A 25350-nucleotide genomic window follows, 5' to 3' on the forward strand; every position below is an offset into this window, starting at 1 on the left:
ACCTTTCCAGGACCTATAAGAAGCTACACTGTAAAAGAGAACAATATCGGTTCAGCGGTTAGCGAGATCCTTTGGAGCAGAAAAAAACGCTTACTACTTTATATAATAGGATAATACTTGCGTTTTAATATAATTTGTTGGCTAGAAAGAACCTTGGGTACGTTTAAATAATGTTGATTGGGTTGTGCAAAACTTTTCCAAAAAAATAGTCTTAAACAGAAGCTACAGAAATGGTACTTTTTTTACATTTTTTATACATTTTTTGATTTTTTAAAAACAATTTGGATCAATTAAACAATGAAAAAACATAACAGCAAAGCCCAAGTTTGTTATCTTGAGAACTAGCAATAAAGGACCTACATAAAATTGTAGAGACGTAAAATTTCTTAAAAGACAAGATTTTCTTTGGTCTCAGTTTGGTCTTGGCTACTCCAGACTATTTGCATTTACTAGGTAAGTTTTCAAAAAATCAGACGGTTCTTTCATTTAAATGTAACTTGATGCTAAATATTCAGTTAAGACAGACGTACTTTTGAATATTAAGTGTTAAAATACGAGAAAAAAATGTGTAAAAATTAAAAGGAAAGCCATTCCAAAGAACGAAGAAGTTTTATAATTTCTTGGAACGGAAATTGGTTTGTGACAAGACTGGGGTTCATTTCTTTAGTCCCCAAGTCGGCAAATATAACATTAGATTGTTGGATTTCTAGTCACTAGTAAATCTACTGTACTGACAGGGTAGATTAAACTCTTGAAACCGGTTTTATGTATGTATAAAACTTCTCGAATAATAGCAGAAACTCAAAACTATAAATTATTATTGTTTTAATTGTTTCATTGAAATATTTTTTGTTAACAATGCTTAATTTCCGTAAATATAATTTAATTAAATTGCTAACAAAACAGGTTGAGGTTCATTTTATGCCTAAACTTTTTTAAAAATTTAATCAAAAATGTTTTGGCCTTAAATCACAAAAATGTATGAAATTGAATCAATAATATTTTCAATACAACTGAGAAACAAAAAAATGACTGCTTTAAAACAAAGGTTGTTATGAAAATGAGATAAAAATGTTAATTTGTGTAATTTTTTCTGTTTTTCCCTGTTCAGTTAAGTTAATCATAATAAAATGATCAAGTTAGGTCCTAAAATTGTGTACATTTTGGAAAAACAACCAAAAAATATTTCTATTATTTAATGACTATAAAAAAAGCGAAATTTGGTACAAAAAAAATATGGTGTAATTAATTTTTATCCTATTTGATTAATGTATTATTTCATAATTTGCTGTGTTAGCCAAAAGAACAAAACCCTATGGCCCAGTATTGATCCTCTGATAATAATATGCAATGCATTTTTTGAATATTTAAGTATTTTTCTTAATTTTTTTCAAGGAGTGTCCTAAAAATCTGACAGACCAAAAGGTGGTTTCTTTAAAATTTAGAAACTCCTATATTAACCTATCCTTTGGCTTTTAAGCAGTGGTGTGATTTTTAAGTCTTTAAGATCTTTAGAACTGACCTAAAGATATCAAAGAATAAATTATTATTAAACAATACATTATTTATCGCTTCGTATGATAAGCAACTTTCCGCGGATATAAAAATGTACAATTATAAGATTGAAACCAGTTTTGTTTATATAAAATCAAATCTCTTAAAACTTGTAAACAAATTGTAACAATTTACATAATTAAATTACATGCTATTAAAATGTCTCACCCTCCCTCGCTTGAGAATTAATAAAGGATAAAGGGGTGTTCCAGTAAAATTTAAAAATATCGTCCACTAAATAGAAGCTTAACATGAAAAATTACTAGAAAATTTACTATACTTTAAGCCAGACAAGACCATCACACATTACTGAGAAGATACTGTTGAATAAATGCTTAAAACTTAAAAATTTAGAAGAATAAATAATCTTCCATTACCCTATCTCTTGATTTGTGTACATACTCCCTGCCTTTGAGAAATATTTGTCATAGCTGATTAATTTCGGCCTTCAACATTTTACATAAACATAATATTCATCATAAAAATCCCCCAGCGACAAAAATCCGCAAAAACAATTGGAATCATTTTTTTATCTTAAAATAAGTTTTATGTCGACTATGAGGTACTTCATAAAAGAAGCCATGATTGACATATTATCGAACTGCTACTTTCAAAAAGTTATGCTATATCCAAATACAATATTACAATGCAAAATTAACGCAACTTTGTATTTAAAGTTATAAAAAAAAGATATTAGAATACTTATTACGCCTCCCCGATAATTAAAATTACCGCTAACTACTTTGTCATATTTATACTGACAAAGACTTCTAAACTTAATTTGTTATTCAATAATTTGGGGAGGCAGGGGACACTGTTGGATTAATTAATTTTTAACCAATCTTTCATCCAAAAAATTACATGCTGAAAGAAAAAAAATTACAATAAAACAATGAAGAAATATTGAATCCATTGCATTTGGTCTTAATTTAGGTCTTTTGTAGCATTAGGTCTTTTGTAGCATGAGGTCTTTTGTTGGATTAGTTATTTTAAAGCATGAGGTCTTTTGTCTTTTGAAATTAGGTCTTTTGTAATTTAGGTCTTTTGTAGCATTAGATCTTTTGTAGCATGAGGTTTCTTGAAGCATGAGGTCTTTTAAAGCATGTAGAATTAGGTCTTTTAAAGCATGAGGTCTTTTGTAGCATTAGATCTTTTGTAGCATGAGGTCCTTTGTAGAATTAGGTCGTTTGTAGCATGAGGTCTTTTGTAGCATTAGGTATTTTAAAGAATGAGGTCTATTGTAATATAAGTCTTTTGAAATTAGGTCTTTTGTAATTTAGGTCTTTTGTAATGTAGGTCTTTTGTAGCATTAGGTCTTTTGTAGCATGAAGTCTTTTAAAGCATAAGGTCTTTTGTAGCATTAGCTCTTTTGTAGCATGAGGTCCTTTTAGCATTAGGTCTTTTGTAGCATTAGGTATTTTAAAGCATGAGGTCTTTTGTATTATAAGTCTTTTGAAATTAGTTTTTTTTTTTAATTTAGGACTTATGTAATTATGCCTTTTGTAGCAACGCCTAATCAATGGTCATTAAGAAGTATGGCAGTAAGGTTAATTTATTTGTTTAAGCTTAACAGTGCAGAAACTAGAGGCGATACTGAGGGTTCAGAGGGAGTTGTTTGAACCCCCCCCCCCCCCCAAAAAAAAACGTAGAAACATATAGAGACAAACTATGACTCTTTAAATTAAAACTATCCTAAATAATAAAAAAATTAATAAACTAATCAGAAGATAATTTTATATTCATATTGCATCTGTCTTAAGTAATTAAATGCTTTGAAGTTTGTTAAATAAGTTTCATATCAAAACAAGGAAAACAGCATGCATATTATTTGAGAATTTTTATGTTTTTTGAAAAAGTATTTACTATTAGAGCGGGAGGGAACATATAAATCTTTATTGGTTGTTACTTGCTAAAGGTGTTCAAACTTTTACGGCCGATAGTTTTATCTATTGGAGATGTAATTTTGTTTAGCATAATTGGGGGGGGGCGAATAACCATTTAATATAAAAAATAAAAGTAGTTGTATTATATTGCAGCTGCGTTACTAATGGAAATAATTTTAGGGTATGAAAGTCTATACACAATATACACATGCTAGTTTTCAATACTATCCTATTATATAAAGTAGTAAGCGTTTTTGTCTGTCCCGAAGGATCTCGCTAACCGCTGAACCGATATTGTTCTCATTTACAGTGAAGCTTCTTATAGGTCCTGGAAAGGTTTGAAACTATTTGTGGAGAGGTTGTCTTCAACCCCTTCCTCCCCAAAAAAATATTTTTTTACTCTTTTGAAACTTAAATTTAAAATAGGATGAGGTCGACTTTTCCCCCTCCTACCTTAAGTGCCCCTAGAGGCTTCTAGGGGGCGTAGCCGCTAGTTATTAATAATGCAAAGCTTTTTTACAATTAAGGTACGACTTTAGAACAAAATCTGAGCACGTCAGTAAAGACATAATATTTGATAATGTTTTGAACTGGCTTCAAAAAAATATTTATAAAAGATTATTAAGACTATAAGTTAAAAAACGTAACTTACATAAATAATTCCAAAACGTTTATATTACTAAATGTTCATTTAGTAAACTCAAAATACCAAAAAGAAATTGTTTAGTATATTGTACCCTTACAATTTTGATAATATAATTGAAATCTAGGGTTCGACTTTTAGAATCTTAAAGAAAGGTATAACTAGAAAAAAAATGAAAATTATGTCGCTAAAAAGGGAAATAGATTTCGGGAATTATAGGTGCTTTAACATTCTGTAAAATATAGTGTAAATATGATTTACAACATAAATAAAAAGCTTAGAAAAAACTCACAAACATTTGTTGATGATCTGTTGTAAAAATTACTTAACATGTAAATTGCTTAACATGAACTGAACATATTACAATTTACGCTCTAACTTTGTGCCTTATCGGCTTAGGTTTCAAAAAGTTTTTTTTTTCATGCTGTATCGTTTAGACACCATAGGTGGCGTTGAAACAATTATAGGTGATCTTCCTGTCTTTTACAAAAATTTAGGGCACGTTCATTAAAAACAGCAAAATTTTCCACATTTTTTCATGTAATAAAGTTGGAAAAAATTTCTTTTAAAAACTTTTTAAAATCATAAGTATAAAAGATTTTTCCATAAAATTAGTTATCTCAGACATTTCTTAAAAAGTAGGAGTTTAGCGGCGGATATGCGTAATGTGGCATGTGTGACGTCATAAAAAATCGCCTAAAGATAAGAGTATAAGTGGGAAATGACACCCCTAAAAAAGAGATGGACAATAGACTTATTTTTATGACGTCATACTTTCCGCATATCCTTTCGGTGGTTTTTCATGGACACCTGCCACCTTGGCTTAGAAAATTTCACGGCCAACCCATTATACCCACACCCAACCCTCTGGGGGGAGGGGGGGAGATGAATACTCCCCCTCTAACCCAATTTTCCTATAATTGTATTTTTTTACTCATCATACCCCTTAATTTTCACGTGCCTATTATTCCAATTTAAAAGTTCATTCTAAAAAGCGATGGAAATTAAATTTTTGTAAATATCTCAATTTAAAAAAAAATGATAATATTTTGTAGCATTGGAGGGTTAGAGCAATGGGTAAATAATTAAATTTACTTTCTGTAATTTTTACAAGTAAGGGGATTGGGATGTTAATTTTAGAACCACGGGGGAAGTCATATCTCACCCCTAATAGCCAAAAACATGCCTTCACTAAACCATAGAATGTAGAACGTCCATGAAAGTCCATTCGATTCGTTTACGATATCTTTGCTGGCATAGGGACATACAGATAGACATCCAGCTACTTATATAAAAATGCTGTAGTCAAAATATAAAATTTATCAAATTGTAAAATGTTGGATATATTTTTAAAAGGTTGTCACTCATACTACTCTGTGATGATAGAAAGATAGGAAACAAAATTTCACTAGCTCAATGTGCCTCACTCAAAATTTAAACATGGCTGCCATTTCAAATACTTTTTGGCGCATTTTTAAAATAAATTAATAGAATTAACAGAAAAAGAATATTGCTAACATTCTCTTCGCTTTCTATCTCTTAAAGCGACAAGAAATAATATTCTTTTTAGTTTAAGCTAAGCAAAAACTTAAAAAAATAGCTAAAATAGGCAATTTTTAAAAGTTTGATAGCTTGAAATAAACTTTTAATTGGCCACTACTTTAGAGGCCTTTTTATTTATTTCAACCATGGATTTATTTTTTGCAGAAATCTTTAAAATTTGGAGGCCCTGATGTATCTGTATTGAACTATATGACCTATGGACTTGGGTTTTCATGCTACTTGCATTAATATCAGAGTTAGATAGTTAGATACGTTACACACCTATCTATCTCTATCTTCCATGTTTATGTCTAGCTTACTTTAGATTGGATAGATATTCATTAATTGAAGTTTAAATAAAGATACAATATAGTTTAAGATATATCTATCTAAAGTGTGCTAGCCTAAACACAAAACAGACATAAATAATATTCGTTTTGATATAACTTATGATATAAGTGATATGATTAACTTTGGCCTGAAACTTAAGATTTTAATTACTGAAAGTTTTCCTTTTTAGGGAAGCTTAAAGTAGGTCTCGAAAAAGTTTAGGCTATTTTATTTCTAGATTTAAACCATATTATGCTTTTCAGCTATTTTTCTATTTCATTCTTACATGTTTGAATACATAGCCCCTAGATGCTCACTATTTTAATACCATTTGTATATAAAATTTCAAAACAACACTGAACCAATTTTAATTGCCCTAAAATAAAGCGCAAGTGGATGATTAAAAGCCCCCTGTTCCAAGTGTCAAAGCTTGTTCATTTTTTATATATGGGGGTGTGTTCATACGAAATGAAATAAAAACAACAATAGTTTTCATGAAAACTGATGCCGTTTTTAACTGAAATAACAGGGTTTTTGTTTTTTAAATTTAGGCATGACCGACAAACTTTTTGGGTACCTATATTTTTGGGTACCCCAAAGCCATAAAAATGATCAGAAAGCATTGTCATTTATTTCCTTATTTTTACTGTTTTATACTTCTCTGTTATGTAAAATTTTTTTTCTTTTCTAAAAGTCATAATCGTCCTTTATTTTGCAAATTATTAATGAAATTTTGTTTTATTGTTAGACAATCTGTTTATGTAACAGGAAGGGGAAATCGTGGGCTATATAAGAAAACGAAGGGTTATATACACAAACCTATAGTTAGGCTGTCTACATATACAGATTTTGTTTACAGCTAAAAAGTTACTTTTGTTTTCTTTTAAACTAGAGGCTACGCCCCTAGAGTCCTCTTTGAGCAATTGAAGTGAAGGGTGGCCCTGACTATCAATAAAGATCTTTAAAAATAAAATACTTTTTTAAAGGGAGATGGCATTATTTTTAAGGGCAATTTCTCTTGAGAGGGTGGTTATAAATATTCCAAAAAAGTTGTAACCCTTCGCCACGAGAGGTGATGGTAAAAGTTTGTATGAAATGTTAGCTTTTAATAATAATTATCATAGTCTTTGACAACTCTTTATTCATATAGAAAAAAAACACCGAGTTTTTGCTACATTTAAATCTTCAGATCCTTTAAATACGCAAAAAAGTTTTAAAAGAAAGATCTAAGACAGACATGGACAACTACTCACAAAACACAAGGAGGTAAAGTAATCTACAACTATTTCTTTCCCCTAGATCAAAGGCAGAAAAAAAAACTTGCTAAAATTTAAAGTGAATTTAGTATCTCGGTATCTAACAAATATGATTTTTAAAAATCCAAAGAAATTAAATGATCTTTTTCGCAAAAAAATGTTTGAAAGGTGGTAGGGAAAGACAATGAGAGATAAATGATCAGCATTTTTAAAACCAGCATTGCTCCCTACCTCCGTGGGTATACATATAAACACACAGGAAACTCTTATGTAACAACTTCAGGTAAGAAATTCAATGTTTATACAGTAATACAGAGAAAATTATTTGGTTTAGCAGATAATTAGATCAACATACAAAGCAGAAATAAATAAATACTCAACCTAATGAGCCAACTAGTCAATATTCACTATAGTCCCCAAAGTTATTAAGCTAACGAATAAGAAAACGTTATTACAAGATTTTAGGGACTAGTGTAATAAACAGCCCATTGTCCCCTCTCTATCTGGAATCTTACTGCAAGCTTCATCATCTTTTGTTGTGTAAGTTTCTTTGAAAAATTAGCTACATACATATTTATTTATAGATATTTTTTGCTGTTTAATATGAATACCAATACTAAGAAAAAAGAAAATTAGACTTATTTTGACGTCACCAAAATATTTAGCAAAATTCCTTTTCACCAGTTTTGACAGATTTTTTGATTAATGTAGTTTTGTACACTTACCATTATGTAATATTATTAATAAAAATTAGAAGATTTTCTCGAGTATGACTAATTATCAAAAATAATTATTTATAGTACGAAATATACACGTAAATATCAACAAAATAAGCCTAATTTTTTAAAGAAACTTTAAAATTGTAAAAGATAGCTATTAAAAGATGAACAATGTTGTTTTTTAAAGCATTATAACATTAAATTTTCTTTTGTATTTTTGATGTATAGTTTGTTTAGCCTAGCAAAATTGCAAACTTTTTAGCGGATTTTATTGTTGCAATCAAAATCATACAACGAAATCAGTCATTACAGAATAATGAATCTATTGTGAAACCGTGTTTCAAATAACTTTAAGAATACCAGCTTTTGATGAACTTTTAAGCTCAGTAACTTACATACAATTTGTAAAATTTAGTAATAGCAAAATACATTTTCCAGTATGGCTTCAAAACCACTGGATCAGGTTCTGAGCCATAATGAAATTTTTTTTTACTATCCATGGAAAATTGTCTACCTATAATACGATGCAATAAAAACGATTCTTGCATTGTATATAACTATCTATAAAATCAAACTTATTGTCATAATCTACAGTATAGTTGCAATTTATTACAGATTCATTTGAATCTAACAGTTCACCCTAACTTATTAGCTATTTCAAAGCAAAACTTGACAGTTTGTGTTGACACTCTACATAACAGATAAATGTCATGTTGAAGTAAAATTAATTTATTGTGTACAGTTGCACAGGAGAGGGACATGAGACTGTAAGATAAATTGGTACCCAAAGATTTATAATAAAAACTTTGGTTACTTTTGTAAAATCTTGATTGATAGGTTCAAACTAGTAATGTTCAAACTGTACAATTGAAGGGGTCATTTTGTTTATCATCATTGAAGCTGTACTTAAATTTATCGTCAAAACACATTTTTTTTCATAATAAATATTTCTATCCTTGAATTATTAAGTATTAATCAAGCTTCGCTTTGTCACAGAGTAAGTAAACGTTTCTAGAATTAAGTAGAAAAGTTATTTTATCAAACACATTTTAAAATGGAAGTAATAAAGAGGAATAAAGAGGACAATTCCTTCGCTAATAAAAATGTATTTTTTTGATGGTTTTGAAGGAATACTTAAAAAGAGTTTTCTTTTTAAAGAAATATATCTTTAAAAGTTTAGATATGTTTTAAAGGTCATTTGATAATTTGTTTCAACATTACTTGATATTAAACCGTTTTTCTTCAATAATTACCCTATTAGAATAATTTGTGTTTGTATAGTATGATCTCGTAAACTGCTTTAAAAATCAGTCCAAGAATTGGCTCTCGGTTGGTTTTAGGCTACTTGATCAAAGAAATCTAACCTCAAAAATAAAATCTCCAATAATCTTTAATAATTTGGGGTTAATATACCCAACCCCCTTCATTAAGAGAAACCCCTTAAGGTTAAGACAAAGCCCCTAGAGAATTGTACATAAAGAATATAAGACAAGAAAAGCCCTAAAGAAATTTGTTTATTGACAGGCGAAGGGGAAAAATTAAAATAAAACAGACAAGAAACAATTTTGGTTTGGAGGGGAGGGGAGTCGACATTGACAAAGGCTCACGAATTTTAAGGGATAAAACAATGGATAAAAAATTTATGTATATCCCAAATGATAATAAACAAAATACCCCATACGTAGAATTGAAATTATTGGTTGAAAAGTTTAGACCCTGCTAGTTTAAGTCCGCCAAGCAAGATTTAATAAAAGTTTTTCAGATAATGGGTTTACAAACTTTTGAAACCAGTATAATTTTCAGTCCAATATCCCCTCCCTTCCTGCAAATACTACATTTTAAGGGGAAAATTGAAACAAGGATAATTATGTTTATAAATAGCGCAGCAATAACGAGCTAGCAAAATTTTGAGAAGTAAAGAAGAATAAAATATCATACAGTAAAAATAAGTTTAACATATAAGAAATGTTTTAAAATAAAGAAATAGATAGATATATCAATAAATATATAGAATAGAAAGATAGATAGAGAGTGAGAGAGATGGAGATAGATAGATAGAGAGAGAGAGAGACAGTGAGAAAGTGAGAGAGACAAATAAAAATAGGAAAAAGGAAAAGGATATTTGAACTAATTAATTCTAACAAAATTCCCAAATTAATTTTCCTTAAATAATTAAAAAATACATGGTATAAGAAATTAGACAAAAAATCTATTAATTTGATGAAAGCTTTCATTAATTGAAGATTGATTTATAGCTTCCGAAAGCTAACATTAACATCAAGATTGGTGATAACAAAAATGTTGTCAATTTTAAGTACACAATCCCTTTTTATTTATTTTCAATCAACAAAATTTAGATAACTAAATTGAGAGAGGTATGTTTGCCATAATATACATATATTTTGAGTCTAGGTTTATATACGATACCTTCCTATTTGACCGTTAGGGTCGTTAAGTTATGCAAGGCATTTGAAAATGGCTCAAACAAGAAATCTTTTAAATTTATGGACACTTGATTTCAATAAATCAATTAAACCTGCTTCTAAAATATTCTTCCAATGGTTTGCCTCAGGGAGGGAGTGGACATTACTACACTAGTCACTAAAGTTTTCTAATAATGTTTTCTTATTCATTAGCTTTACAAACTTAGGACTTGAGTTTTGATAGGTATGTCCATTAAGTTGAGTGTCTAAACGTTTCAACCACTAATTGTAATCTATAGAAGGGGTAATACTGGGTATCATCATTGGGGATGTACATCAATTTATCGGCCATTGTCTTATACAATTAGATCCCTGGTTTCCACTGACAAAATGTTTCAAATTGAATTCTGAATCCTTAAAAACATAAATTCAAAAATCCTCGAATTAAAAAAAACTTGGCCCTACCTCATTCTCCATAACGGAGGTGAGGAGCTGTCTCTGAAGTTCTAGGACGGAGCTAGTTGACAGAATCTGACGGAATCTAAAACAAAAAATTAAGTATAGATGTATAACCCAGACAACTACCTGGCCCAAGTGATGGGGACCTTTTTCGTCTGCTAGCAAATTGCTTTCTGTTTTTTTTGTGACAACTTGGCTGTGTTTATATTTCTGACGCTATAGCTGATATTCAAAGAAAGTCGACACAGGGCCCCCACACACACCGTTGGTATTTACACACAGATGGTGACCCCTCTATTCTTTTGCTTTAGTATGAAAACTTAGGCTTTTTAAATAGAAAAATAGCTAATTGTCCCTTTATTTGCAGACGAACAAATATACCTAGATAGTATGTTCTTTTAGTTTAAGCAACAAAAAATCATATTTTGTACAAAACTACAAATAAAACTACCTTTCTCTGTTGGGCTTAACTACCAGACGTTGTTGGTTCTTGGCTAGTTCTGCTGGCATTGAAACTACGGATTCAGATAGGCGAACCTGAGAAAAAAATATTTTGAATCTTCCAAAAATTTATGAAATATCTGTACCTATGTAAAATTGTAAAGACTTGAAACTAATATAAATTCATTTTATTTTTGTCTTATTTTACTTACTATAATAAAAAGATCGTAAAATTTTTACGGCCTTATTATGCTTTTTTTGTCTGTCTTTTATATTCAAGAAAAAATAATTCTTACCTTTTCCAATTTACCAATCTTCGTTAAAACCTGTTCTGACTTTGTCCCCTTCATTCTTGGGTTAGTATGATGACCACTACTAACACCGCCGTGTCCGGCGGAATCGGCGGGATACAAAGCCCTTGGTTGCAGACTGATCTCACTGTTGCTACTTCGCATTCTGCCTTCGGCGTATAGATTTTCGACAGATCGTGATTTCGGCGCCAGCATTTCGTTGGACAGCACTCGTTTCAGCTGGGGCGCCGTTATGGCCGATAAATTGGCGGTTGAGTTGCCGTTACGACCGCCGATGGCTAGATTGGGCGGCCCGACAATACGATTCTGAAAGTATCTTCCTTCCGGCGTCAACGTTCCCCGCCGATTTACCTCATCCACACTGCCGCCGGGCATCAGCCGACCGCCGGCTATCGGCGAACTGCTGTCAGATCTTAGGTTGACAACGCTAACGCTGGGATTCATACCGCCGTGCGGCCGGTACATGTTGCGTGTCGGGTGTAAATGCGATGTTGAAGCAGCCAGGCGGTTGAGCATATCAGCGGATTTGGCACCGCCAATCTGTCTGTTGTAGTCTTGCTGGCGGATTTCGATGTTAACGGATCCATCGCCAATGGTATTGCGCAGGTTGGACTCGCTTTGCGACAGGATTCGAGCACTTTCAGCCGTTCCATCTTTACCAGAGTCACCTCCTATTAAAAAAAAATAACAATTGATAGTTTTATTGTTATGTTTCTTTGTCTGTCTGTCTGTTTGTTTGTCTTTCATATGTCTGTCTTTAAACTATCTATCTATCTAATTAATTAATTATCTTTTAGCCCGGGTAGATGGATACACTTAAATCTGTATCCATCTACCTTTTAATTATTCTATTTTCCCTGCCTATCTAGCTGCCTGTATGTATGTATGCATGTTTGTATGCAATTACCTATCTATATATCTATTTACCTGTAAGTATCTGAACAGAATGTATAATTCCCCCAGGACCCTCAGAATTAGCTCTGTCTGTCTGTCTATCTATCTATCTATATATTTACCTGTAAGTATCTGAACAGAATGTATAATTCCCCCAGGTCCCTCAGAATTAGCTCTGTCTGTCTATCTATCTGTCTATCTATTTACCTGTAAGTATCTGAACAGAATGTATAATTCCCCCAGGACCCTCAGAATTAGCTCTGTCTGTCTATCTATCTATCTATCTATTTACCTGTAAGTATCTGAACAGAATGTATAATTCCCCCAGGACCCTCTGAATTAGCTCTGTCTATCTGTCTATCTATTTACCTGTAAGTATCTGAACAGAATGTATAATTCCTCCAGGTCCCTCTGAATTTGCTCTTTCTGTCTATCTATCTATCTATCTATTTACCTGTAAGTATCTGAACAGAATGTATAATTCCCCCAGGACCCTCTGAATTTGCTCTTTCTGTCTATCTATCTATCTATCTATTTACCTGTAAGTATCTGAACAGAATGTATAATTCCCCCAGGACCCTATGAATTAGCTCTGTCTGTCTATCTATCTATCTATCTATCTATTTACCTGTAAGTATCTGAACAGAATGTATAATTCCCCCAGGACCCTATGAATTAGCTCTGTCTGTCTATCTATCTATCTATTTACCTGTAAGTATCTGAACAGAATGTATAATTCCCCCAGGACCCTCTGAATTAGCTCTGTCTATCTGTCTATCTATTTACCTGTAAGTATCTGAACAGAATGTATAATTCCTCCAGGTCCCTCTGAATTTGCTCTTTCTGTCTATCTATCTATCTATCTATTTACCTGTAAGTATCTGAACAGAATGTATAATTCCCCCAGGTCCCTCTGAATTTGCTCTTTCTGTCTATCTATCTATCTATCTATTTACCTGTAAGTATCTGAACAGAATGTATAATTCCTCCAGGTCCCTCTGAATTTGCTCTTTCTGTCTATCTATCTATCTATCTATTTACCTGTAAGTATCTGAACAGAATATATAATTCCCCCAGGACCCTCAGAATTAGATCTGCCTGTCTGTCTATCTGTCTGTCTGTCTGTCTTTCTATCTATCTATCAATTTACCTGTAAGTATCTGAACAGAATGTATAATTCCCCCCAGGACCCTCAGAATTAGCTCTGTCTGTATATCTATCTGTCTGTCAATCTATCTATTTACCTGTAAGTATCTGAACAGAATGTATAATTCCTCCAGGACCCTCTGAATTAGCTCTGTCTGTATATCTATCTATCTATCTATTTACCTGTAAGTATCTGAACAGAATGTATAATTCCCCCAGGACCCTCAGAATTAGCTATGTCTGTCTATCTATCTATCTCTCTATTTACCTGTAAGTATCTGAACAGAATGTATAATTCCTCCAGGTCCCTCTGAATTAGATCTGCCTGTCTATCTATCTATTTACCTGTAAGTATCTGAACAGAATGTATAATTCCCCCAGGTCCCTAAGAATTAGATCTGTCTGTCTGTCTATCTATCTGTCTGTCTATCTATCAATTTACCTGTAAGTATCTGAACAGAATGTATAATTCCCCCAGGACCCTCAGAATTAGCTCTGTCTGTCTGTCTATCTATCTATATATCTATTTACCTGTAAGTATCTGAACAGAATGTATAATTCCCCCAGGACCCTCAGAATTTGCTCTTTCTGTCTATCTATCTATCTATCTATTTACCTGTAAGTATCTGAACAGAATGTATAATTCCCCCAGGACCCTCTGAAGTAACTCTGTCTGTATATCCATCTATCTATCTATTTACCTGTAAGTATCTGAACAGAATGTATAATTCCCCCAGGACCCTCTGAATTAGCTCTGTCTGTCTATCTATCTATCTATCTATTTACCTGTAAGTATCTGAACAGAATGTATAATTCCTCCAGGACCCTCTGAATTAGCTCTGTCTGTCTATCTATCTATCTATCTATTTACCTGTAAGTATCTGAACAGAATGTATAATTTTCCCAGGTCCCTCAGAATTAGCTCTGTCTGTCTATCTATCTATCTGTCTGTCAATCTATCTATTTACCTGTAAGTATCTGAACAGAATGTATAATTTTCCCAGGTCCCTCAGAATTAGCTCTGTCTGTCTATCTATCTATCTTTCTGTCTATCTATCTATTTACCTGTAAGTATCTGAACAGAATGTATAATTCCTCCAGGTCCCTCAGAATTAGCTCTGTCTGTCTATCTATCTATCTATCTATTTACCTGTAAGTATCTGAACAGAATGTATAATTCCCCCAGGACCCTCAGAATTAGCTCTGTCTGTCTGTCTATCTATCTATCTATCTATTTACCTGTAAGTATCTGAACAGAATGTATAATTCCCCCAGGACCCTCAGAATTAGCTCTGTCTATCTATCTATCTATCTATCTATATATTTACCTGTAAGTATCTGAACAGAATGTATAATTCCCCCAAGATCCTCTGAATTAGCTCTGTCTGTCTATCTATCAATCTATCTATCTATTTACCTGTAAGTATCTATCTATCTATCTATTTACCTGTAAGTATCTGAACAGAATGTATAATTCCCCCAGGACCCTCAGAATTAGCTCTGTCTGTCTATCTATCTATTTACCTGTAAGTATCTGAACTGAATGTATAATTCCCCCAGGACCCTCAGAATTAGCTCTGTCTGTCTATCTATCAATCTATCTATCTATTTACCTGTAAGTATCTATCTATCTATCTATTTACCTGTAAGTATCTGAACAGAATGTATAATTCCCCCAGGACCCTCAGAATTAGCTCTGTCTGTCTATCTATCTATTTACCTGTAAGTATCTGAACAGAATGTATAATTCCCCCAGGACCCTCAGAATTAGCTCTGTCTGTCTATCTATCTATTTACCTGTAAGTATCTGAACAAAATGTATAATTCCTCCAGGTTCCTCAGAATTAGATATTTCTGTCTATCTATCTAATATCTATCTATCTATCTATCTATTTACCTGTAAGTATCTGAACAGAATGTATAATTCCTCCAGGACCCTCTGAATTTGCTCTCAAAGAATGGTCGTCCTTGTCTTTCAAACCAGCATTTCTGAAAATAAAAACCATATTAATAATATAATTTACTAGGCTGCCATTGAAGATGGTTGATTATATCTAGCCATAGGGCATCTACTAAATTAAGTAACTTTGTACTGTTTTAGAGTCTACTATAGCCCATAGCATCAAAATACTTTGTATTCAAAGTAGTAGGAAAATCAGAAAAATAGCCTAAAACCGTCCTAAGACTTAAAAGTAAAAATTAGGTAGTCCTGAGACCAACATGAAGTTTCCATAAAACGGAGATGTTAATCAGTTAAGAAGATATTGAAATCTTAAGGTACAGACAAAATAAACTTTTGAGAACTTTCTACTTTATATAATAGGATAGATAATAGTTATAAGAATACAAACTTTCTAAAAAATGTATTTTATAATTTGTTGATAAATCATTTATATATATTTGTCTATAATATATAAAACTACAGTTTTATAATCAACAATTTTTTGTTAATTCCAGAAGATTTATCAGTCTTTGTTGCTATTTCAAATTTTATGTTTTGCTCAACTCAAAAAAGGCGCGCTTAAAAAATGCAAACAAGAGTTTGTTTATTTTTTTGTTTTGTTTATCAAATAAGCGCACCTATTATAGAATTATTTTAGAAAAGTATGTCCTTGCGTCCTAACTTTAAATGAATTTCTATGTTTAAGGTGGATTTTTAAAATACAGATTATTAGGTATATGAAAATCAATACAGTTGTTATTTCTGTGCTAATTTTTGATAATTCTAATTAATATTTAATTCTTTAAAACATATTTTATATATTATGTTTCGCTACTATAAAAATAAATAAAAAGGCATACATAGAGCACCACATACCGTGCTAACACGTAGGTTTATTCAATGTCGCTTAAATAACAAATTTTTGCTCCTTCTTCTGACCAATTCAGTTTTATACAAATGCAAAAATAATTTTTCGTTCATTTAAACTATGTTTAAACAGTTTTAAAAATTGACTGAAAAATTTATTTGAAAAATTGGCTTGATTGTCAAAACACGAACATGCATAATGTAAATTAACCAACAAGCTTAGCAAAGCATATAGCTATGTGTGTGTATGTGTGTTTGTGTGTGTGTGAGAGGGCTGTCTGTGTGTGTGTGTGAGCTGGCTTTAATTATTCCTTAATTAGGATTAATTACACTATATAATGGTCAACGCATTGCCAATTTCTGAATACTCTTTCTCAACTACTACAAACAGGGTGTCACATTAAAAACTTCAGATATCACACACAGGGCGTCAGACAAAAAAATGAAATACTACAAAAAGAAAGTCATTTAACCACAAATGGTGTCACAAAAATTTTCAAATCCTAAAGAAAAGAGTTGAAACTACATGAAAATAATTGTAATATAAATATTAGTAACATGTAGCATTTTGGATATTATCATACCTGTTACCGCCTTAAAAAAACAAGGTCGCTCTAAAAAGACATATAATTTTTATTTTTAAAAATTAACGACTTGAAATTTAGTGTCATGTTCCCAAATTAATTATAATTTAATTAGATATAAAATTGCATATAAAAGTTTATGGTTTAAAAAATGCATTTTTATGTATTTTTAATAACAACCCATGACAAGGACAATTATATCCATGAATAGCAAGCAACATGTAAATAATATTTGTATTTTTTAAAAAAATGTCACGAAAAAAACTTATTCTTAAACTTACTTATGAATAAGAATCTTTAAAATAATTGTCACTAACGGACAGGCCATAATGATACTGCAGCTGTGCTGCAATGTAATCCTTTAATTTTTTATTTTCAAAGCTGTCTAAATTTTCATGCTTTGTGTCTTTTGCGTCTTGATTTATTTATATCCATCTCTCTCTCCTTTTTTCACCTTTATGTTTCTCCTTTTTTATTTGTTGTTTTAAATCACACAAAAAATGTTCTAAACAGCTTGGTTATTCTGTCTGTAACTTTGTTTTGAATATTTATATTCATTCGAATCCGGTGGATAGGAACCGGTTCTCATCCATACGAAAAAACTATGTCTAGCATCGTATTATATCCAGCTTTCTACGAATATAAAAATGTACAATCATAAGATTGAAACCAGTTTTTTTGGCTCGTGTCTTCGGCACCCGGGGCTTAAAAACTGGTTTTAATCTTATAATTGTACATTTTATATCCGCGGAAAGCCGTTTATAATACGATGCGAGAAATAACTATTCTTTGTTTTATTTTATCATTTTTCAACCTTTGTTATCATTAATCTCTTTCTACCCTTTTATGACATCTTTACAAACTTCTGGAACCCTTTTTGAGCAATATTTTCCCCATATTTTAGACCTAAGATCCACTTTTATGTGTAACGACTAGAGGCTGCTCCCCTAGCAATTAGGAGCTGAGTATTGAAGGAGTGGGAAGGGGTTTAAAATATAGCCAATAACCTTCCCTGGACCTTTGTAAAGTTTATTTAATATAAAGACCGCAATTGGTTCAACAGTTACTGAAATCTTAAGTTTCAGACAAAAAAACCTCTAAATTCTATATGATGACAGAGTCAGTTACGTGCATTTGAAATTTAAATGCTATTCATTTTAACTTTGAGACCAATTTCATCCTTGTTATATCTCTTTCTCTCTATTTTTTCAACTTACTAATCATTTTACACTTGGTTAGTTTTCATTGCTAGGAATAGACTGGTGTCAATACATTTGAATTAATTCTATCTTCTAAACCCTTTTAGGTCTATTTTATTCTTATTTTTACTTTATAGAAAATATTAAATTTTAAAATCTGAAAAATTCAAAAATATTTTTATTCTAATACTTTATTCCTACATCAGGGCTAAGTCTATTTAGACTCTTTTCATATAACAGACAACTGACTCTTTGATTGCACAACCTTTGTCTTAAACACTCTTTTACATGAGATAAAAACTCATCACCCTCCCAAAAACTAAGAAATATTTACTACTCCAAATTAACCGCCTCCATAAAATTTTACAGATTTTTGATAATTTTTGTGTACACATTGTACGGACACTGTGATTAGATCACTGGAGGATTTTTTGTTTTTATTTGGTTGGCAAAGCTCACCATTGTTTAATTTATAATGTAATGGGAGTTTACACAAAATCTAAACACATATATTATGTAGTCAAATATTGTCAATAAACCTCATTTAATCTTAATTTTTTTTCTTTAAAGTTTAACCAACGACCTATTTTTTATGACTTTAGAACTAGGAGAAATTTAGCTCTTAAATTTAAATTTAGAAACATCTTTCATAATAATAGTTTTCTTGAAAACCTGTTAAGCTATTTTTATAATTCCCTTCATTGTTTAAAGTCCTTTGATTATATTTTGTAAGAAATTTGATTAAGCAAGCGGTAAAATAGTTTTAAATCTTATTATTCCAAGCCAAGTTATGTAATATGATACTTTTATTCAGGGCTCGGCATCTGCAGTCGCGCTTTGCTGCAGGCTAATTAAAAGCCGCAAACGCAGTAGCGCAATAGTGTTTTTTTAGCCGCAACAACTTTTATGCAAGCAAAACCAAATCTTAAATCCTTTAAAATATTATATTATTTTCTTTATGGATAACAATGACAGAAAGTTATTGTACTATAAATTCAGAAGAAATTCATGTTTTTCAATTAAATTTCATTTGAGGGAGAGGGGGGGGGAGGAGTAAAAATACCTTTTTACTTAGTTACCTAGGGGGGAGATGGAAAAAGGGTGTGGATTTGATATATTAGGATATTACTTTTATAAAAATCTCACATTAATTTTTGAAAACACGTTATAGCCTCTGTCCCGTTTGATCATAAGTGTACTACCGTTTAAGCAAAACAAAGAATATGTAACAAATTAGTATAAATTTGTATATCCTATTATGTAAAGTACAAATTTATTTTTCTTCTAAAACTGAAGATTTTAATAACTAATAAACAGATTGGGATCTTTTATGGAAGCTTCTAATAGGTACCATTATGGTTTTGGGCTATTTTTCTACTTTTCCTACACCAAACAACAAGTAAACAAAAAAAGACTGAATTTAAATTTGACAGATTTGTATGGATGCAGTCCTTTATTCTCATCCTATTATATAAAGTAGTAAGCGTTTTTTGTCTGTCCTGAGGGATCTCGCTAACTGCTAAACCGATATTGTTCTCTGTTACTGTGAAGCTTCTTATAGGTCCTGGGAAGGTTTTAAACTATTTTTGGAGAGGGTGTCTTTACCCCCCTCCCTCCAAAAATATTTTTTAACTCTTTTTAAACTCAAATTTGAAATGGGATGAGGTCGACTTTTCCCCCTCCTACCAGTTATAATTTTTTTGTCAGTAGAGAAGGATCTTGCTAACCGCTGAACCGATATGGTCCTCCTTTACAGTAACGCCTCACATAGATCTCGGGATAGTTTTAGGCTATTTGTCTTCCACCTCCTTACCCCTTCGGAGATAGAGTCCCCTAGCCACTAGTCCTATATACTCTACTAGCGGCTTCGCCCCTAGCCTCTAGGGGCTTTGCCCCAAGAGGTGATTAAAAAAAATAAGGCGAAATTCGTTAAAGGACCAAGGAAATCTTCTACAAAACCTAAAGAACCTAGGAAATCTTCTACAAAACCTAAAGAACCTAGGAAATCTTCAGCAAAAAAAAAAAAAAAAAAAAAAAAAATGGGGGGGAGATTTTTTTGTTTTTGGGGGGGTTGGGGGTGTCCCACCCCCCAAGAAAATAGCTTAAAACCACCACAGGACCAATAGAAATATACCCTGAAGAGTAGAATCCAATCGGTTCAGTGGTTACCGAGATCTTAAGGGACAGACAGACAGACAGACGGACAGACGGACAGACGGACAGACGGACAGACGGACAGACATCAAGCTACTTTGTATTATAGATTAAGGATTTGTTGTCTGAAGCTTAAGATCACAATAACTACTGAACCGATTACGTTCTCTCTTTGAGAGAATCTTAAAATAGGTCTAGTAATGGTTTCAGGCCATTCTAATTTGATATTTAGGTCTTGAAATGATTTAAAATTATTTTTGTAGTCACCTTCTGCCTATCTATAATACAAAGTAGAACGATGTCTGTCTGTCCGTCTGTCCGTCTGACCGTCTGTCCGTCCGTCTGTCTGTCTGTCCCTTAAGATCTCGGTAACCACTGAACCGATCGGATTCTACTCTTCAGGGTATCTACCTATTGGTCCTGTGGTGGTTTTAAGCTATTTTCTCGGGGGGTGGGACACCCCCAACCCCCCCAAAAACCAAAAAATCCCCCCCCATTTTTTTTTTTTTTTTTTTTTTTTTTTTTGAAGGAGTTTCCATGGTCCTTTATGGTCTCTCGCAATAATTTTTTTTTATCACCTCTTGGGCAAAGCCCCTAGAGGCTAGGGGCGAAGCCGCTAGTATACATATAAAGTGTCAAACTCCAATTAGACTAACTTTTTTTTTCATATAATAAACATACACACACACATATACAAACACTCACACACACAAAAACATACACACATAAAGACCTTTACATAAAATTTCACACAGACTAGCACAAATAAAACAAGGATGACAACAACCATACACAAAAAAGATGATTTTAAAAAATCAGCTACTCAGTAATTCAACTCAGAAAACTACCTGGCCCCTTTACCTGGGGACCTTTTTCGTCTGCTAGCAAACTGCTTTCTGCTCTTTAGTAGCGACTTTGCTTTGTTAATATTTACGACGTTATTGGCTGATATTCAAAGACCCAATTGAAAGTCGGCACAGGGTCCAAGGGGTGGGGACATATAGTTATTTATCCCCTTCCCCTTTTTACTTTTATACTTTAATCTTTTGCCTAAATCAACAGTTTAAACATTTAAAATACTTTCCTACATTTAGAAATATGAAATTTTACTATTCTTTAGTCTATAAAACATGACATAAGCACGTAAAGAAAATTCTTTATATATTTTTATTTATAATATCATAATGACTAAACAATTTAAGGACAAATTTTCGTGTTTAGTTTATACCAAATTATAATCACTTTTTATTTTTAGTGCTCCCACAAAGTTGCGCATTTTTTAAAAAGAAAATCAATTATTCTTAATTCTATTATATAATTTTTTTGTCAAAAACTTAAGATCTCAGTAACTACTAAATCGATTAGGTTCTCAATTTTAGGTTAGCTTCACATAGGCTCTGATGGATTTATGCTATTTCATTTTTAAATTTAAGTGATGGGGTTATTTTAAGCTATTTTTCTAACCCCCTCAGCTTTCTGCACATTTAATACAGAGCCCAAAGATGCAAGGGGGCGCAGACGCTAGTGTATTTAAAGAAGAAAGGTTTCACAGAAAGACTGTGTCATTTAACATGTTTGTAAAAAAATCAACAAGTTTTGGTGACAAAGTATAAACATAGAGAATAACTTTTAATCAGAAAAATTGCGTGACGATTATATTAATACAGATGGTGGAACTTTTTAGTAGCGTAGCTGCTTTATAATTATCTTTTTTTGTCCCTAGGTTGGATTTTAAAAAATCATATTACTACTTCATCCTATTCTTTATAATCGTTAAAAGTTTGTACGAATATCCAAAAACGACTAGACTATTTCTTTAAAGAATTTCAGGTAAACGTTTTATTGGCCCTATTGAAGTTTTGAACGAATGAAAAAAAGTAGGTAAACCTCTATTTGGGTCCTGCGAAAAAAAATTTTCTATGAATAAATTTAGAAGAAGCTGTTGTTAATTAGGACAAACTTATTCTTGTTCTAAATCTATCCTTAAGCATATTTTTTGTGCTATTTACTTTATAATTTTCTAAGTGCATTTTCAGCTTTTAATGTTATAATAATTTATTTTATAATGAACTTGGTGGAATAAGTTATATTTTTACAAGAATAGCAACTTCCAAAAGCAGCGTATCAATAACTATAATATCACTAAAGCCGAAAAAAACATATAGACTAAAATATTTTTAAAAATCTTAGGAAAAATATTGCCATATATCTTGAATATAAGTTGAGTATACAACCAAATCCAATGCCGTCCAACATCGTTAATGGCACACTAACAGACATAACGGTATAAACTGGATGCTCATCTATTAGTCAGGATATTAAAGCAAAAGAAAAGAGTGGCCGACGTTCAATTATTTCTTTGAATATCAGCTAATAGCATAGGAAATATTAACACAGCCAAGAGGCTACAAAAGGGAAGATAGCAATTTGCTAACAGACGAGAAAGGTCACCACCACTGGAACCAGATAGTTGCCGCGGTTAGACATCTATACTTATACATTTATTGTCAGGATGTTAGAATAATACAGTAGCTTTGCTACTAAAAATGAACTTGAATGTTTAATTAGTATTTATGATGGAGGTTGAATTTTTAACTGTGAAATATTTAACAGTTGCAGATAATTTAATTATCTGTATTTTTCTTCATTTTTACCTGTTTGCGAATACTATTTTCGAACGGCTGAAAAAATGGATGCAAATTAGTTAAAGTAACTTTATTTACTTTCCACTTTAAAATTTTCCAAAATATTTAGTTGAATTTTATTTTATCCCTCCCCTCAAATTCATAATTTAATTTCCAGTATGGGTTCGTTCGAAGCCGAGTAATATCCGCTGGATTAGAAACAGCTCTGAGTCATACTGAAAAATCATTTATTGTATCGCACACAAATAATCAAATCAAATCATATGATTTTAATAGTTTTGTCTGTCCCGATAGATTTACAATCCGCAATAAGCTGTCTATAATACGATGCAATATATAACTATACCTATATTTTCTAAACAAAAACAAAGTTGAAATCTATCTGTCTTTCTATCCTTTAATGTGTTACCTTAATTGATCTTCTAACATTTCTTTCTGCCTTGAAACCCTCGCTATCTCTCCTTCCAAACGAACAACTTGACTTCGCGATCTGAAAAATAGAATTTCAATAATTTGCTAATTTTTGTCATCACGCAAATTCCTTCCCTTAATCTGGTTAAAATTTATTTCCTATTTATGAGCGAGAAACTGATTGAAACAGATAATAGTGCCTATAAAACAAGGATGACAACATCCATAAAAGCGAAGCACTGAAACGGTAGGACAAACAGACATTAACACTTGTATAGTATCTAAACTGAATAATCAGAATTTAAAAGTATAAGAGTCGGAGCAAAATTGTAAGTAAATATGTTGAAAAACTGCTTGAAGCAGGATAATGTTTATGGACATACTTACATTTTTGGACTTGATTATAGAGTTGCTTCGCTTATAATATTGTTCTTTGTTGTCCCAGGAATCAATATACCAAAAATCAGATCAAACGGATAATTAGAACACTTGAAAATTTGTTGTTAAAAAAGTAGAAAAATCAACATGTTTAAAATGGACGTACGGACATTCTGGTAATGATTATAGAGTTGCTACGCTTTCTAAATCGTACCCAACTACTACAGGAATCATCATGCAAAGTTTGAAATCGATAGGACAATTCTAACATGCCTAAATTAACGAATAAAAGCTATCTATCTCGGACGGACGGACGGACGGACGGACGTACGGACCGACCCTAATTATAGAAAAGCTTCGCTTTTAAAAATGCGTCATACAATACAAAACACTAATGATAGGCCAGAATATATAGGTTATTTGTATTGAATGACGTCATTTTTATAGGCACTATAAGCTTCTCAACCTATTCCTATTTAAACAGAGGCGTACACAGGGGATGTAAACCTTGAGACCAGGCAGGTCTATGCCAATGGAGTACACTGCAGTATTATCCTGTTGTTAGAACAGTACTTTTGTACAAATATAAATACTCTTATTTTTACACTGTATCTCTTAATTTATTTACATATTTAATGCAAATTTTGAAATATTTCATTAAATAAGTACATACTATTCTGCTTCTCATATGTATTTTAAATATTTTAGAAAATCTGCAAAATATAATTATATAAATGTTTAAGTCTGATGCTATTTTTTACGGATTAAAGTAGATGTAAGTTGGCTAAAAAAGTATCAAGGAGTTTAATTCTGTAACAAAGCAATAATGTTTGATATTTAAGATATTTTTATTTTTCTAGTATGGCTACGAAACCGATTAATATCCGTTGCATTTTAACCGGTTCTCAGCCATACTGAAATATATATATAGCAACGTAATACAGACAATTTTCCACGAATGTTAGAACAAAAATCATAAAATTAGTATCAATTTTGCACAAGGGGCCGGCAGCCTGTGCTAACAGAACTGGTTTTAATCCTATAATTTTTCATTTTAATATCCACGGAAAACTAACTATAATACGATGCGATAAATATCTATTCATATTTCCATGTTACTGTTTAAATTCAAATATAAATGCAACAAGGATGACAACATCCTTAAAAGCGAAGCACTGAAACGGTAGGACAAACGGACATTAACACTTGTATAGTGTCTGAACTGAATAATCAGAATATAAAAGTATCGAATGATTCAAAGCAATATTGTAAGTAAATTTGTTGAAAAACAGCTTGATATAGGATAATGTTTATGGACATACTTACATTTTTAGGACTTGATTATAGAGTTGCTTCACTTATACTATTGTTCTGTGTTGTCCCAGGAATCAATATACCAAAAATCAGATCAAACGGAAAATTAGATCACATAAAAATTTGTTGTTAAAAAGTAGAAAAATCAACATGTTTAAAATGGACGTATGGACATTATGGTAATGATTATAGAGTTGCTATGCTTTCTAACTCGTACCTTACTACTACAGGAATCATCATTCAAAGTTTGAAATC

General features: G+C 31.7%; 1 protein-coding gene across 2 annotated transcripts in view; it reads right to left on the reverse strand.

Annotated features, from left to right (window-relative positions):
* The window catches only part of LOC145329099 (uncharacterized), a 264242-nt gene that overhangs the window by 26816 nt on the left and 212076 nt on the right, over window positions 1-25350 (reverse strand). For both annotated transcript variants that reach the window (XM_080173132.1, XM_080173133.1), the window contains 5 exons: window positions 23402-23482; window positions 15499-15590; window positions 11547-12232; window positions 11261-11346; window positions 10816-10891 (listed from right to left, as the gene is read on the reverse strand). In XM_080173132.1, coding sequence (XP_080029258.1) covers window positions 10816-10891; window positions 11261-11346; window positions 11547-12232; window positions 15499-15590; window positions 23402-23482 — 1021 coding nt within the window. The remainder of the gene's footprint in view (window positions 1-10815; window positions 10892-11260; window positions 11347-11546; window positions 12233-15498; window positions 15591-23401; window positions 23483-25350) is intronic.

This window comes from Acartia tonsa, chromosome 9, assembly GCF_053477335.1.
Source record: "Acartia tonsa isolate MP-2025a chromosome 9, ASM5347733v1, whole genome shotgun sequence".
Classification (NCBI taxonomy): domain Eukaryota; kingdom Metazoa; phylum Arthropoda; class Copepoda; order Calanoida; family Acartiidae; genus Acartia; species Acartia tonsa.